The following is a 13,082-nucleotide window of genomic DNA, read 5'->3' as shown; positions in this document are numbered from 1 at the left end:
CCTGCAAGAAATGTGGAAAAGGTGACTGGGTCTGTTTCCAGGGAGCATTTATAAAAACTGTTTTGGGTACCTTCATTTTTTAGGAAGTGTCTAATGCTGATATTTTTCATTAAGAAAAAAAAATACACTCACCTAACTTTAGCTGTGTTATGTGTTTTCCCCAAGGAAACACAGCAAGATTCATTCCATCCGGAGCCTTGCAGTGCAGCCTACAAAGCCAAATTCAGAAGTGCCAAAACAAGTCAGTAATGGTGATACACTGCTATAGCTCTGTTTTTCACCTGACTTAGTCTGCTGAGTTCTGTATTTCATAGCATGCTTTCAAGTTTTCCATTCTTTACCCTTGGGGGTGTTTCACAGAGGAGAGTCCAGTTGTGCACCCTGACTTTGAGCAGATACATTCTCTGTGCATTGCAGACCCCCATCCTGGGCTCAGTGGCTCTGAAGTGTGTCCTTTTCAGCTGACTATCTATCTTCCCTCCCATGCTTTTGTCATGGAGAAGTTTGCTCTGTTGGCCTTTACTCAGCTGAGGGGTGGAACCTTCCATGAAAGCCAGGAGGGCAGAGCCCATCCTCCAGTTAATGTATATACTTCTATGAAGAAATCGGGACCTGCTTTGCAGTTGATGGGTATAGCTCCCATTTGGTGCCAAGGTCAGAACCTTTCTCTGGCAATGGACTGGGTGGTGAGCTCCCAGGGCTTGTGTTACAGGGCAATGACCATAGTTGCGACAAGAGACATTATCAATCTTGCTCTCAGGGTGGCAAGAGATCATTTTCCCTGGAGTTGGTCTCTGGATGGGTTTTCAGGGTTTTCTCTACAAGATAATAACATTGTTGAGAAAGAACCTGAAGGAGATTTCACTATGTGAATCCAAAAAGACTCCCTAATCTGTTCGTTCTAGTCTTAGAAGTATAAACAAAGAAGTTTTTTTTGTCATTTGTCTGAAATACTTGTCAACTTGCCTTCTGGGGTCCATGAAGTGTTATCTTCTGCTCCTGTTCATGCTTCCTCAGGAAGCCTGTGACCTACAGGGACTCTTTCCAAAGACACTTTGGAAACCCAGTGTGAGGCTATGGGTCCTAGAAAGCAGAGACACTGCTTAACGTGTGTTGCTGGGGACCCTGCACTGTCAGTTTCCATACCCTGAAAGAGCTTTCTGGATACTGACCAAACACTCAAGAGTGCTTGCTTTTTGTCAGAGTGCTCTGTCCTAATACTGTGGAGGCAGCCTTTATTTGGTGATACTTACAGCTGCTCAAAGCTTAAAAAGGAGTTAATAAAGTAGACTCTGATGTCTTGGTTTTTTTTTCCCCCCAACTCTGGTGTAACAATCTGCCTTTTCTCTCCCATTCCTTCATCCTTTTCTTGCCCCCACCCTGCCCAGGCTCAGCACAGAGCCAGCCTTACACTTGGAGAAGGTGCTGAATCCCCAGATGGCCAGAGCTGCCAGCAAAGAAAGGAACTGGAAGTTTCCACCACCGAGTATGGGTCATGCCAAAGCCCTGCTCTGCAGAAGAGCCCAGTGGGTAACAAGAAGGCTGGTGGAGGCATGAAGGCAACAACAGAGGAAGAGGAGGAGGTCATTACGGATAGGACCCAGCAGAATAAACCTCAGCCCCAGCAGCCAACAGGTCCAGCATCCAGGGCTGCTAGAGGCAGCAGCACTTCTATTCCTTTCATTGACTGCAGTGATATAGATAGTGAATACGATCTTCTCAGGGAACAAACGTCCCAGTCACAGTCCCAAACAAATGACAATTATGAGGGTGATTTGACCAGTGGTGTTTATCTGCTCTCCAGGGATGAGAGGCAAATAGAAACTAGGCACAGGGCATCCCCTCACTCTGTGAAGTCTTCCCAGCCTCCTTCCAGAGAATTGCTTGATGACGATTCAGCAGACATCACCTTTGATATGGGTGGGAGTCCCAGACTCCCAAGACATAGCTCTCTGATAGATGAGATGTTCAGGGGTTCAGGCATTCACTGTCCCCTGGCCATAGCATTGTCCCCCAGCAGCAGAAGTTCAAGTCCAGATATCAGTTGGGACAGGATTGGGTCTCAAGGGTATGTTTCCAAAAACAGACATGACCGTACAGAGAGAAGGATGGGAGAAAATACTCTCCAGAGTCAGGGTCCTCGTTATGAAAACTGTTCCCCCATCTTACAAAGGCCATGCTTACAAAATCTTCCCTGTAAATATAATAAGTCAGAGACAGATCCACTCATCCTTAGCCAGGTAGTATCAATCCCAGAGGCAATGGATAGGCTTGATGGCCATAAAGAGGGAGAATTGGCCAGTCTGGCTGGTTTAGAAGGTAGAATGCTGGCTAACTGGACACCTCTCCTGGGTCCCACCTCAAAGGTCCTCATCATGCAGACAGGGTGTGCCTGTGGCATGGCGGACCAGCTGGCACCCCTGCAAACAACCGAGGGTTCCACCAGCAGTGGGACTGAATCCAGTGATTCAGATTCTGAAATAGTAAACCCTTCCAGCCATCCCCTCATGTTTGGTAATGCAGCAGTACTGAGTCGCCCTCCCATGCTGAGAAGTAGTAAGTCCTTGGGTAGCCTGCATTTGAGTGAGGAACAAGAGGAAGATGAATGAGGAAACGAGAAGGCATGTCTTCAAGAGTCAAGAACCTGAAGTCATGAGGCCAGGGCTTCAGTGGAGAATACCTATTCTAATGACTTACTAATTTTTAATAAACATTTGTTAGAGGAAGTTTTGGTCAGGCACCTGTTTGGATAGGGCATGCCTGACTTCTAAAATCTTTCAGAAAAACAAAACTTCACATGGTGGCTTGTATTCCAAAAAAGATTGTCAAGATAAAAAGTAAGTCATAATGACAAGTTATCAGGAGCTTGTTGATCTTTCTAGTTGAAATCCTTCACTAGGAATCTGGTCATGCCTATAGTGTATTGTATTTGTGTGGAAATTTTCTGTATATGTTTAATTTTGTGTGCACATCACCCTTCTATTTTTGGAATGTTTTGACTGAAGTGTCATTGAGATCCAGAAAGGTGTTGGTTTTACTTTTCCCCCTTCTTTAAAAGGAGGGCTGCTTTTCTGAGCCTCATAAAGTGAGGAATTAACAAAATTCAAGGCCAAATGTGGTAAGTTGATTGCTAGTTTAGATCGTGTTGGTGAAATCTTAGTCAAGAGTAATGAATATTTTAATCAGAAGAATTTGGAGTTATTTCATATTTCCTGACTTCAAAATGATATAAAGGTTGTCAAATTTTCATGAACTGTAATTTACATGGGAATGCTGATTTGGTTTGGATTTGCATTGATGGATCAAATTTTTCTTTTTTAAGAAGCTATAACTCTGCTGTCAGAATCCCTTGGTGAATCAGAAATGCTGTTTAGTGATGATGCAGGAGAAAGTCAGTCCTTGCAGTAGGTATTTGTCACTAGCAGGTTAACAAACAAAATGTCTGCCTCTCAGTTGTGCAAAGTACAGAGAAGGATCATTTCCTTGGTACCTTTTCTTGGGAAGTGACTTTTGATGTTTCTCTGTTCAGGAAGAAAGTGTGAGTAGTGAGAACTCTGATTTCCTTTTAAATCTTGCCCACCTGTGCCAGTGCCTTTTACCCAGCATTCCTATATTTTAGATAGAAGAGAGTCTGGTTTTAACTTTCATTATTTCTCAGCCTTAGTGTCATATTTTAAAATTGGTAATGCCTAGACCTTGACCCTAGAAATTTTGATCTAATTAGGCTGGGGTACCACTTGGGCCTCTAGATAGTTCTGCTAGGTAGCTAAATGTCACTTCTCAGCCAGACACAATTGCCTTCTAGAACCAGTGAAATATATTTAAAATATTAGCTGAATTTTGGGCGTGTTTTCAGAGTAAGAAAAGCGTCACAAATGAAAATATTTTTTCATGCCTGTTATTTGGTACTTTTCAGTCTTTGATACTTTTATATAAAGATGAATTGTAGAATCAAATATTTACATCCTAAGTAGCTACAAAATTATTGAAAGAGTTATAAGAAGGATACATCCCTGGTGCACTACCACACCAGTGGCCTTACTAAACTCATTACATAACTCTCACAGAGGAAGAACTGAACTTGTTTGGGAAACTGAGTAAAATTTGGCAGCAGCATATTATGGATAACAGTATTGACTGACCTTGTGGTTCACAAGTGATTACTGGTCCACATTGCAATGCAAGACGTTTGTTTTAACGATTCTGAGAACTTAATCCATTTGTAAACAAATTTTTGTTGTATCTTTCTAATCATTTGATTCAGTGCAGGATTCATAATCAAATTGATAGTTTGAAAGGTGTTCATTAAATTTACATATGTCTTGCTTTAGATTTATATATGTAATAGAGTCACAGAATTTTAGAACTAGAAGGAACCTTAGAGATCACCTTCATTTTCTGGATGAGAAACCTTGTTCAGATGAAGTTAAGAGACATCACCTAGTCACACAACTAGTGTGACAAAGTTCAAATTAGACCCTGTCTCTAGACTTTAGCTTTTACTTGTTGTAACATCTTGATGCAATAGGACCTTTCTGAGTCAATATTTTAATTTTTGAAAATCTTGTATGGATTAATAATTAAAATAATATGCAGACCAGTAATCATGTAGATTTAAGTAATTATAGTTTATACTAGGTAGAAAGAACTATTGCTTTTTATATCATGAGGTTTTTGCAGTTATAACATGTTTCTGCATATTCTGTTTTGGACTTAGAAAAAGATATCAATTTACTATATAAAAATCTAGTTGAATGTGAGTTAAGCAGACTCACATTTGCAACCCTGTTGTTTGTTTGTGAAGGTGATTTGTTCAAATGAGTTATCTTTTTACGTCGAATTATAAAGCAGCCTGATAATGAAATGTAAATGAGTGATAGGTATTAACTTACCCAGCGTATGATGCAAATCATCAAATGTAAACCTTTAAAGCCAAACAGGCTCCGATAATTTGTTTTGCTTTTTCTTAAAGAAGTGATTTTATCTGAAGTGTCTTAAAAACAGTTGATCAGTGGTGGAGTATTCAGTTCTATACTGAATACATTTCCCACTTTCAGTGTTGCTTATAGTTTTTTGTTGTGGTTTGGTACCAGCCAAGCAACTCAATTTTTGCCTCTTGGCCAATATTTTGAAAGCAACAATCCCAGTGTAATTAATGGTGCTTAAAAGGAAAAGGGTGTGGTTTCTTCAAAAGCCACATACCCGTAAGTGCTGAGAATACTCACTAATTGCCTCTGGAGGAGCTTGATTCCAAGCATTGGTGGGAGAGTAAATGTAAGCATTCTCTGAGCCTGGTTGAGCCAGATCACTGAGGTGATACAGTCTTTCTCTGTGTGTTGATCAAGAAAAGCCAACAGACTCCAGCATCCCACCTTCCATGCCTCCTGCCTTTTGCGCAACTCTGGTTCCCAGGTCTTTACCTGGCTTCCGGAATCTTACTGTGTGGCATAAAGAGGACATGCACGTGCATAAAGTTGACATGAGAGTGCAGGAAGATGAGGTTGAGGGGTGTTGGGATGAAGAATAGACAACAGAGATCAAAGACCTGTGAATTCTTTCAGATTTTAAAGGGGTTTCTAAGACTCATCAATGAATTTTTCTAAGACAATAGCAAGTATAGAGATCTCCTGAATCAGCAGAGTACCCAGGTCTTCACTTAATAGCTACTCTCTGAAATGATATTGTAAGGCCTTGAATGGAAGACAAACCATATATAGAAATAAATCTTCAAGCCACTCAGGGCTACTCCAGGGCCTCCCATATATTTGATTAGATAGCATTTCAAAATACGTAAATCGTAGACCCTTTTGTGGTTGATTTTGTTGCTGCTTGTTCAAGGCAAAATAAAAGTACAAGACATTATCTTAGCATGAAGAAATACATTTATTTAATGAGTTCCAGAACTTAAAATGAATTGTTCCAGCTCTTTGAACATTAATGTGTATGCCATTGACGATATTTTATTAGGCATTCACTTAAAGTCTGCAGGCCAGATTCTTACCCAAATATGTAATTCATATTTGGAAATTTCTCATAGATTTATCTCACCAAACTGTGCTGTGTGGACTGTACTTAAAATGTGAATAATCCCAATTTTATTTTCCAGAACTTCTGTGAAGATTCAAGCCAAGTAATGCTAAAATAAGCTATTCCTGCAAAACTAAAATATAGCATGAGTCTCATAAAAATACCACCAAATACACAAAATCCAGTTTGTCCTCTGTTGAATCAGAAACTCAGCTTGCATTATTAGCTCTGGATTCATTTTGATTCTGTTGCCAAGCAGTTTCTAAAAGATTAAAATATTAAACTGTCATTTTAAATTGTATTAAAAATATTGGGAATGTGCCTACAGCTTTCTCTTTTATATTTATAATCAGTGTTCACATGCTTTTAATCAGCTTTTTCCACTTAAATTGTTTTTCCATATTTCAACACAGAATAGGTTTGGTGCAGTTATAGCCTTTAGTGAGTAAATGTGAGTTACTGTTAAGCCCAGCCTTAAATTAAGAGGACTAAGAAAAACCTTCATAGCCCTGTGGTGTAGCTCAGTGGATTGATCATGGGCCTGTGAACCAAAGAATGGCAGTTCGATTCCCAGTCAGGGCACATGCCTGGGTTGTTACCAGTCCCAGCAGAGAATGCACAAGAGGCGACCATACATTGATATTTCTCTCCCTGTCTCCTTCCCTTCCCCTCTAAAGATAAATAAATAAAATCTTTTTAAGAAAAGAAAGAAAAACCTTCATCCTTAGGTTTGAGTTGCTTCTATCCCATTCACTCTGTTTTATGTAGGTCCTTAATCTTATTAGTCAGAATTTAAAGAGATCTCAGAGCTGCCTTCCCAAGAAGGGCTCTTTTTGCTAGATTTCTCCTTTGCAGTACATAAATATTCCTCTTCTGATAGTAATGAGCTTAGTTACCCTAAGGCTAGCCTACCTCTAGTTTCATAAGATGATTCTGTTTTATTTATGCAAATTTTATAAATCAAATTTAAAAAGAGTTTCTGTGCAGTAGAATAAGTCTCTTTGAACATGAAAGACGTGAACATTTCAAAATAATCCATTGCAGGTAGCTCTTAAGATGACATTGACATTCAGCCACATTAGCCAAATCTATATGATCAGATGGGAGGGAAGGTACTAGTAAATGAACTTCTACCAGCAGTAAGTGATTAAAGAATTTTACTCTGGCAACATTAAATAATTTACTGGTGCTGCTTTTTCCTTGTTAGTTTAATTTCATCTGTTTCTGTTTAGTTGAGTAAAAGTTAATAAAGGGAAACAGGACTCTAGTATATATTTGTACATACCTCTAACACTAGCTGCTAGTATTTAAACTTAAGCCATGACTTTTAGATCAAAATAAGCATGTCACTTAAGGTAGCAGTGCTCTTTTTATTTTTAAAAAAGTGAAATAATGAAAAAAAGTCCATGATGATTTGGCCCAGTGTTCTTGGCATCAAAGATTAAAAGTGGCCTGGTTGCCACCTGTTTAGATGCACAATAGAAAAGGGCTACTTACTGTTTTCTTGGGTTGTAACCTAGAGATTTTCAAGTATTTGCCCTATGAAGAAAAGTTGCAAATGCTAATTTGTATGCCCTACGAACATTTGGGAGGAGGTGGGTAGAGTCTTACTTTTGAAAAGAAAGTTCTTCATAAAATAACATACAGCTTCAAAAATTGTAGATGAAACTTCTAACATGAGGAACTTTTTTTCTTTGCCAGCGAAAGCAATTAAATACCCTGGTGGAAGCTAGGGAAGAATTAGAACATCATTTCCTGGAAGTTTTACAAATGGAACAGACTCTGATTTGTTCAGGATCATTTCACTGGATCAACTAAATGACACGGGCTTCGTAGTTTAGCCTGGAAACTGCCTGCAGCAGGATCTTGGCCCTTGGCATGTGGTTATAACTTCTGGTGGAAGGCAGCTCATTTGCCTCTTCATGTGGGTTCCAGATCAGGTTATTTGAACATGCCTTTATATCTGAAAGCAGGGAGAATTAAAAATCAACTGTTGACATGGGATACATGCAAGACTAATGCTATTAATGTAGTCATAGAAATGGTACTGAAGATACCTGAGCTTCCTACTGGGGCCAGGACTGATGATTTCAGAGTATTGAAGAGTAGAAATCACTGCAAAATGGAACACAAACCAAGGGCATTAAGGAAGGAAGGAGGTGTGTGTGTATGGTAGAAAAGCCTGGAAAAATGACTAACTCTACTTTTGAATTAGAGGTGGAAGAGGTACTGGGGGTGTGGAGGCTATGCTCCTGCTTTGTTATAAACTGACTTTAAACCAGGAAACAATAGAAGTGTCATTTTGGAGCCTGCAGTGGTGTGTTGATAGGCCTGTCATTACTCATGGATGGGTTTTCTGGGTCATAAAACTGGGCTAACAATGGCAGTTATTTTTTTCTGGGCCTCAAATTCCTTTATAAGAATCAAGTCGTTTGTCACTCTGCCTACAGTGGTATATAGAAAGACCAAAGATGATAGGTTTTCCTTAGTGAAGAACACACACCTGCTGCCCTCCCCATATGCACCTAAATGGCCAATGGATTCAATCCCTTATGCCCCACCCACTTTCTGCCTGGAAAGTTGCCATGAAAACCTAACTAACCAGATCTCACAAGCTCGACCTATATTATTAACCCAATTTTCTTCTGTTCTCTCTGTGTATATATTTAATACTATAGAGAAAATATTTTATTAAAAATTTCTAATACACCAAATTAATTTTAAAATAGAAAAGGCTGGGGACTTCATTCTCATTTTTGTCATTTGTTTAATAAATTTAAGACAGCATTTTTCTGTTATTCCATTGTATGCACTGTTTTGTCAGCATGTACCTAAGAGGAAAAAGCTTTTTCCCCAATGTTCTGTCTTTATACTCAAAGCATGGTATACCTTCTGTTCTCTACATTGTTGGAGCACCGTCTGATGTCTTTTTTTTTCAATGCTGAATACCAATTTGTACTTGGAATACCTGTTTCCTCCAGAGTACAGTGATCCTATTCACTGAACAGCAAGCTTTAACACTGGGTGGTGCCATATTTCACTAAGGGTGGGGAAATAAAGTGAATAGAAGACTTCACTTTTCTCATTTCATCTTCTAATAAGCCTAAACTTTGTACTGTGTGCATGGGGTAGCGGGGGAGGGCAGTCTTTGCAAGTGAGCAGAATCACTGTGGCTGGGGGAGAGCATCCAAGAAAAACAGAGAGCATCTGTGACAATAGCTTACAAAGGGGAGCTCAGACAACTAACCAGAGGACTCTGAATGGGAACGTCTATTCAGGGGGGATGGAGAATTTTACATAGTTTATATCTATAACAAAATTTAGTTGTGTATTTTTGCTTTGGAGGGGTGTGGAAGTTAGTGTAGAGAAGACCTCACCTAGCTCAGCCCCACTTGGCCACACATGGCCAAATAAGCTGTTTTTAGTTGTGATACATACCTAAAATGTAGGCTCTCACAGATGCTCTCTGGTTTCATCTCTCCATGGCTGAAGGGTGCAGTATCTCAATAAAGCATGGATTTACACCACTAGAAAGGTTGCCAGCTTCTCTAATAACAATGAGCCTGGTGATTGTTTAAGCATGGAAGGCCAAACTCATGTAACGGTGTATGCATGATATTAATGTTTCTTGTTAATCTAAACTGAAGAGGCTTTTACTTGTCCTAACAGGTATCTTACCGTAAAGACTGTCGATTGTAACTGTTCTTTCCCACTGATGGCTGAAGCATTGGCCTGAGTGCAAGTTGGTATTTTTTATTTGTATGAAGCACTGTGTGCCCCAACCCAAACACTGCCATCACCATGTTCAAACAAAGGAAATTATCCTTTATCTTTCCCCATAAGTCAGAACAAGCTAGTGCATTCACTATCATTTTCCATTGGTGGCATTTTTTCTCTTTATTTCTCTGCAAGTAGCATCACTATTGCACTTCCGAATTGCTTGATGATGAATGGTAAAGTTGATATTTAGCTGCTTGTAAAACTTTTCTTAAAGGAATTGGTCTAAGAAGCATATATACATTACCTTCAACAGCCTAAGTTATCAGGAAGAGGACACCACCACTTTGATTGGTAATCCTATAATCTAGTTTTTCTTGTGGAATCTTGTAATTTCAATAAAACTGTCAGCTTTTTTTTTTGCATATTCCATTGGGGTGGGATCCAGCTAAGTTATCAGAGTGAAACTGCCAGTTCTAGAGATGACCCATTCATTATGCAACACAATACTGACTTTTTTTTTTTTTTGATAAGTGGCTTTCAAATGCAGACAGTCTTCACAGAGAGTTCATTGTATTTTCTTCTAGAGGGAGGCTATGAATTTAAAAAGATACTTAAAAAAAAAGACGAAAACCTACCCCTGTAATGGATTTCCTGTATGTGCCTTTGGAACATGTTCTGGGTATATAGGGATAAAGAATCTCCTATATTCTAGGACCAAGTAACAGGAAACAAATCATGATAGATGGGTGCAATCGAGAAGCATGCCAAATGAAGTTATTTATTTGAGGGAATATTGAAGAATAGTATACTTTTTTTAATCTTTCTTTTTAAAAAAGATTTTATGTATTTTTAGAGAGGGGGGAAGAGAAGAAGAGAAGGAAAGAAACATTAATCACGTGCCTCCCGCACGCCCCCCAACTAGAGACCTGACCTACAGCCCATGCGTGCACCCCCACCAGAATCAAACCAGCGACCTTTCAGTTAGTGGGAGGGTGCCCAGCTCACTGAGCCACACCAGTCAGGGCAGCATTGATTTTTTTTTTTTAAAGAATAGTACTTTTTAAAATTTTTAAAAGAAGACTTAAGAAAATGATCAATATTCTCATTTTCTTAAGTATTCTCATTCTTACATATTTAAATAATGTTTAACAAATCTGTGGATTACTATTTTTAAATTATTGTCATGTTTCTAGTTTTCTTAACAGGAAAACTAACACATTTCAGTTTTAAAAAATGAAGATTATCAAATTATTGCCCAATTTAAAATAATGAATAGGTACAAGAAAATCTCTTTTCCCACACTTGTATGAATTTGCTTTTCAGCCTTTAATATAGTCAGAGGCATTGTATAGTTCCTGGGCAGCTTGTGCTGTATCCTAGAAAGGAATACAGGCAGGAGGTATTTGGCTTATTGGTCATAGATTATGTTCCCACTGTGTATGTGCCACTGATGAAAAGCTGATCAAAGATTTTAAAAAGTGATTAGCAGAAATGCCTCCCTTGAGAGCAATATTAGTGAAGATATTTCCCATCCATGATGGAGGCAGGGGTTGCCTTAAACTCAGTCCTCTCGATACAGATGAATGACAGGGAGGAGGACGTGGAGCAGGGGAGGAATCATCTGGAAGAGGTGGAGGATTTAATAGTTATTAACTGAAAATATAAGTGAATGCCTAAAAAAATACCAGGTAATTTCTGGAAATAGAAAAAATAATTTTTAAAAAGAATGAAAGCTTCCAGACTTTCAGGGTGTAACTGACCTTTTTCTAATCTCTTCAAACTTCTTTCATCTATTGCCTTAATACCCAGGTGCTTTCTCAAAAGGACCCCCAAATTATTTACCCAGACTCCCTTGCTAAAAGAAATTTTTTTCTTTCAAGTTGTCACAGGGGGGGAAAAAAGACAATACCCAGGCATTAGTAAGTTCATTGAGTGGCAATGATGTGCCTTCAAACCAGGTCCCAGGCTGAAAAGATTTCAACAGGCTGAGTAAAGCAGCCTCATTTTGTCTAGCTCTTTTTGTAAGATGGACTATTTCAGTGATAATTGGTTACATGTAGTTCTAGTAATTGTCACCTTAGTTGCTGACTTTCTTTTAAGACTCAGCTCTTCACTCTTACCCAAAGGCGGGCCCAACATGAGCACCAGTTTGTATAGACCATTATCACACACTGACTGAAAGTCAGAAGAGAATTTTAATTACTCATTAAGCTGTTAAATTCTACTAAGTACCCTAGTCAGACTATTTCATTGACTACTGAATGGTAAATAAGCTAAATGTTTTTGTTTGGGCCCTGTCACCTATACATTTTCAAAGTCTTGAGTAGTTTATTTTGCAAGGGTAGAAGAGGGCATTTCTCCATGGATGCAGCTCAAATGAGCAAATGTGAACTTCAGAGTTTTGGACCTTTCCCTTTCTTAGAATTACTGATAGATTTCTAGAACAGGATGCTTCGTATTTATTATTTATTGTTCTAGCAGTGTAAATACACCCATTGCCTGGTCTTTCTTAGGTCCCAACAAACCAGTTGAAGTAGCCACTCTGGAAATAGAAATGGGCCACCCTGATTTGATCATCCTCCAACACTATGTATCACACATGGAAAGTCAGTGGTTACATATATATCTTTAGGCTACATGAGTGAATGAGGCTTTTACCCAACAACCTGTGCCTGACCTGGGGCAGTCTCCTACTCTACCTAGGAACACAGGTTGTTGTGAAGTTTACTTTCACATTACTGTGCCATTTTCTGAATCCTGTCTCTGATATGGTCCAGTAGGGATTCTTCTAGGTGGCTGTCTTTGAAATGGGTCCTATCTTCTTGTCAGAGTGTAAACCTAGTCTGTTTGCTCATTCTTTTTGCCTGCTCAGTCTACTAAATAGAAGTGTCCCTGGGGGAATGCACAAGGGCAACAGCTTTTGACCTTAGGTGGGGAGAAGTGGGTGTACTTGAGTGTGTTGACCCTTGTTTTCTCCCTCACTATGTGGCAGTTGGTTCTTTTACCGATGGTGGATGTTGTCCAGGGCTAATTGGTCCTGTTTACCCACCCCAACCCCCATTCCTCTTTCAAGCTAGCCTTTTAACTGCTTTTTTATTCTTGGCTTCAACTCTTTAAATGACGAAGCGAATGCTTTTTCTATTCCATGTCCCTACAAAATCAAGGCCCAACACATTCTCACTTATAACTGCCTCACCTGATCTCATGCACAGTGTGAGAGCTGAAGGTAAGCTCCCAAATTTTATCAGATAATGATGGACAAATAAAAAGGGACTCTCAAACAGCAAGTCACAAAGGCATGAAATGTTTTGATCTCCAGACTGCCAGAATTTGTT

At 39.2% G+C, this 13,082-nt stretch overlaps 1 protein-coding gene across 1 annotated transcript in view; it reads left to right on the top strand.

Moving 5' to 3' along the window:
• Positions 1 to 13,082, top strand: part of FARP1 (FERM, ARH/RhoGEF and pleckstrin domain protein 1) — a 373,615-nt gene that overhangs the window by 294,417 nt on the left and 66,116 nt on the right. The window contains exons 12-13 of the mRNA XM_053665353.1: positions 166 to 241; positions 1,389 to 1,635. Of these exons, the coding sequence (XP_053521328.1) occupies positions 166 to 241; positions 1,389 to 1,635 (323 nt within the window). The remainder of the gene's footprint in view (positions 1 to 165; positions 242 to 1,388; positions 1,636 to 13,082) is intronic.

The sequence above is a fragment of the Artibeus jamaicensis genome, unplaced genomic scaffold, assembly GCF_021234435.1.
Source record: "Artibeus jamaicensis isolate MK-2021 breed Jamaican fruit bat unplaced genomic scaffold, CSHL_Jam_final contig_410, whole genome shotgun sequence".
In the NCBI taxonomy this organism is placed as follows: domain Eukaryota; kingdom Metazoa; phylum Chordata; class Mammalia; order Chiroptera; family Phyllostomidae; genus Artibeus; species Artibeus jamaicensis.
This window is presented reverse-complemented; position numbering and strand designations above follow the sequence as displayed.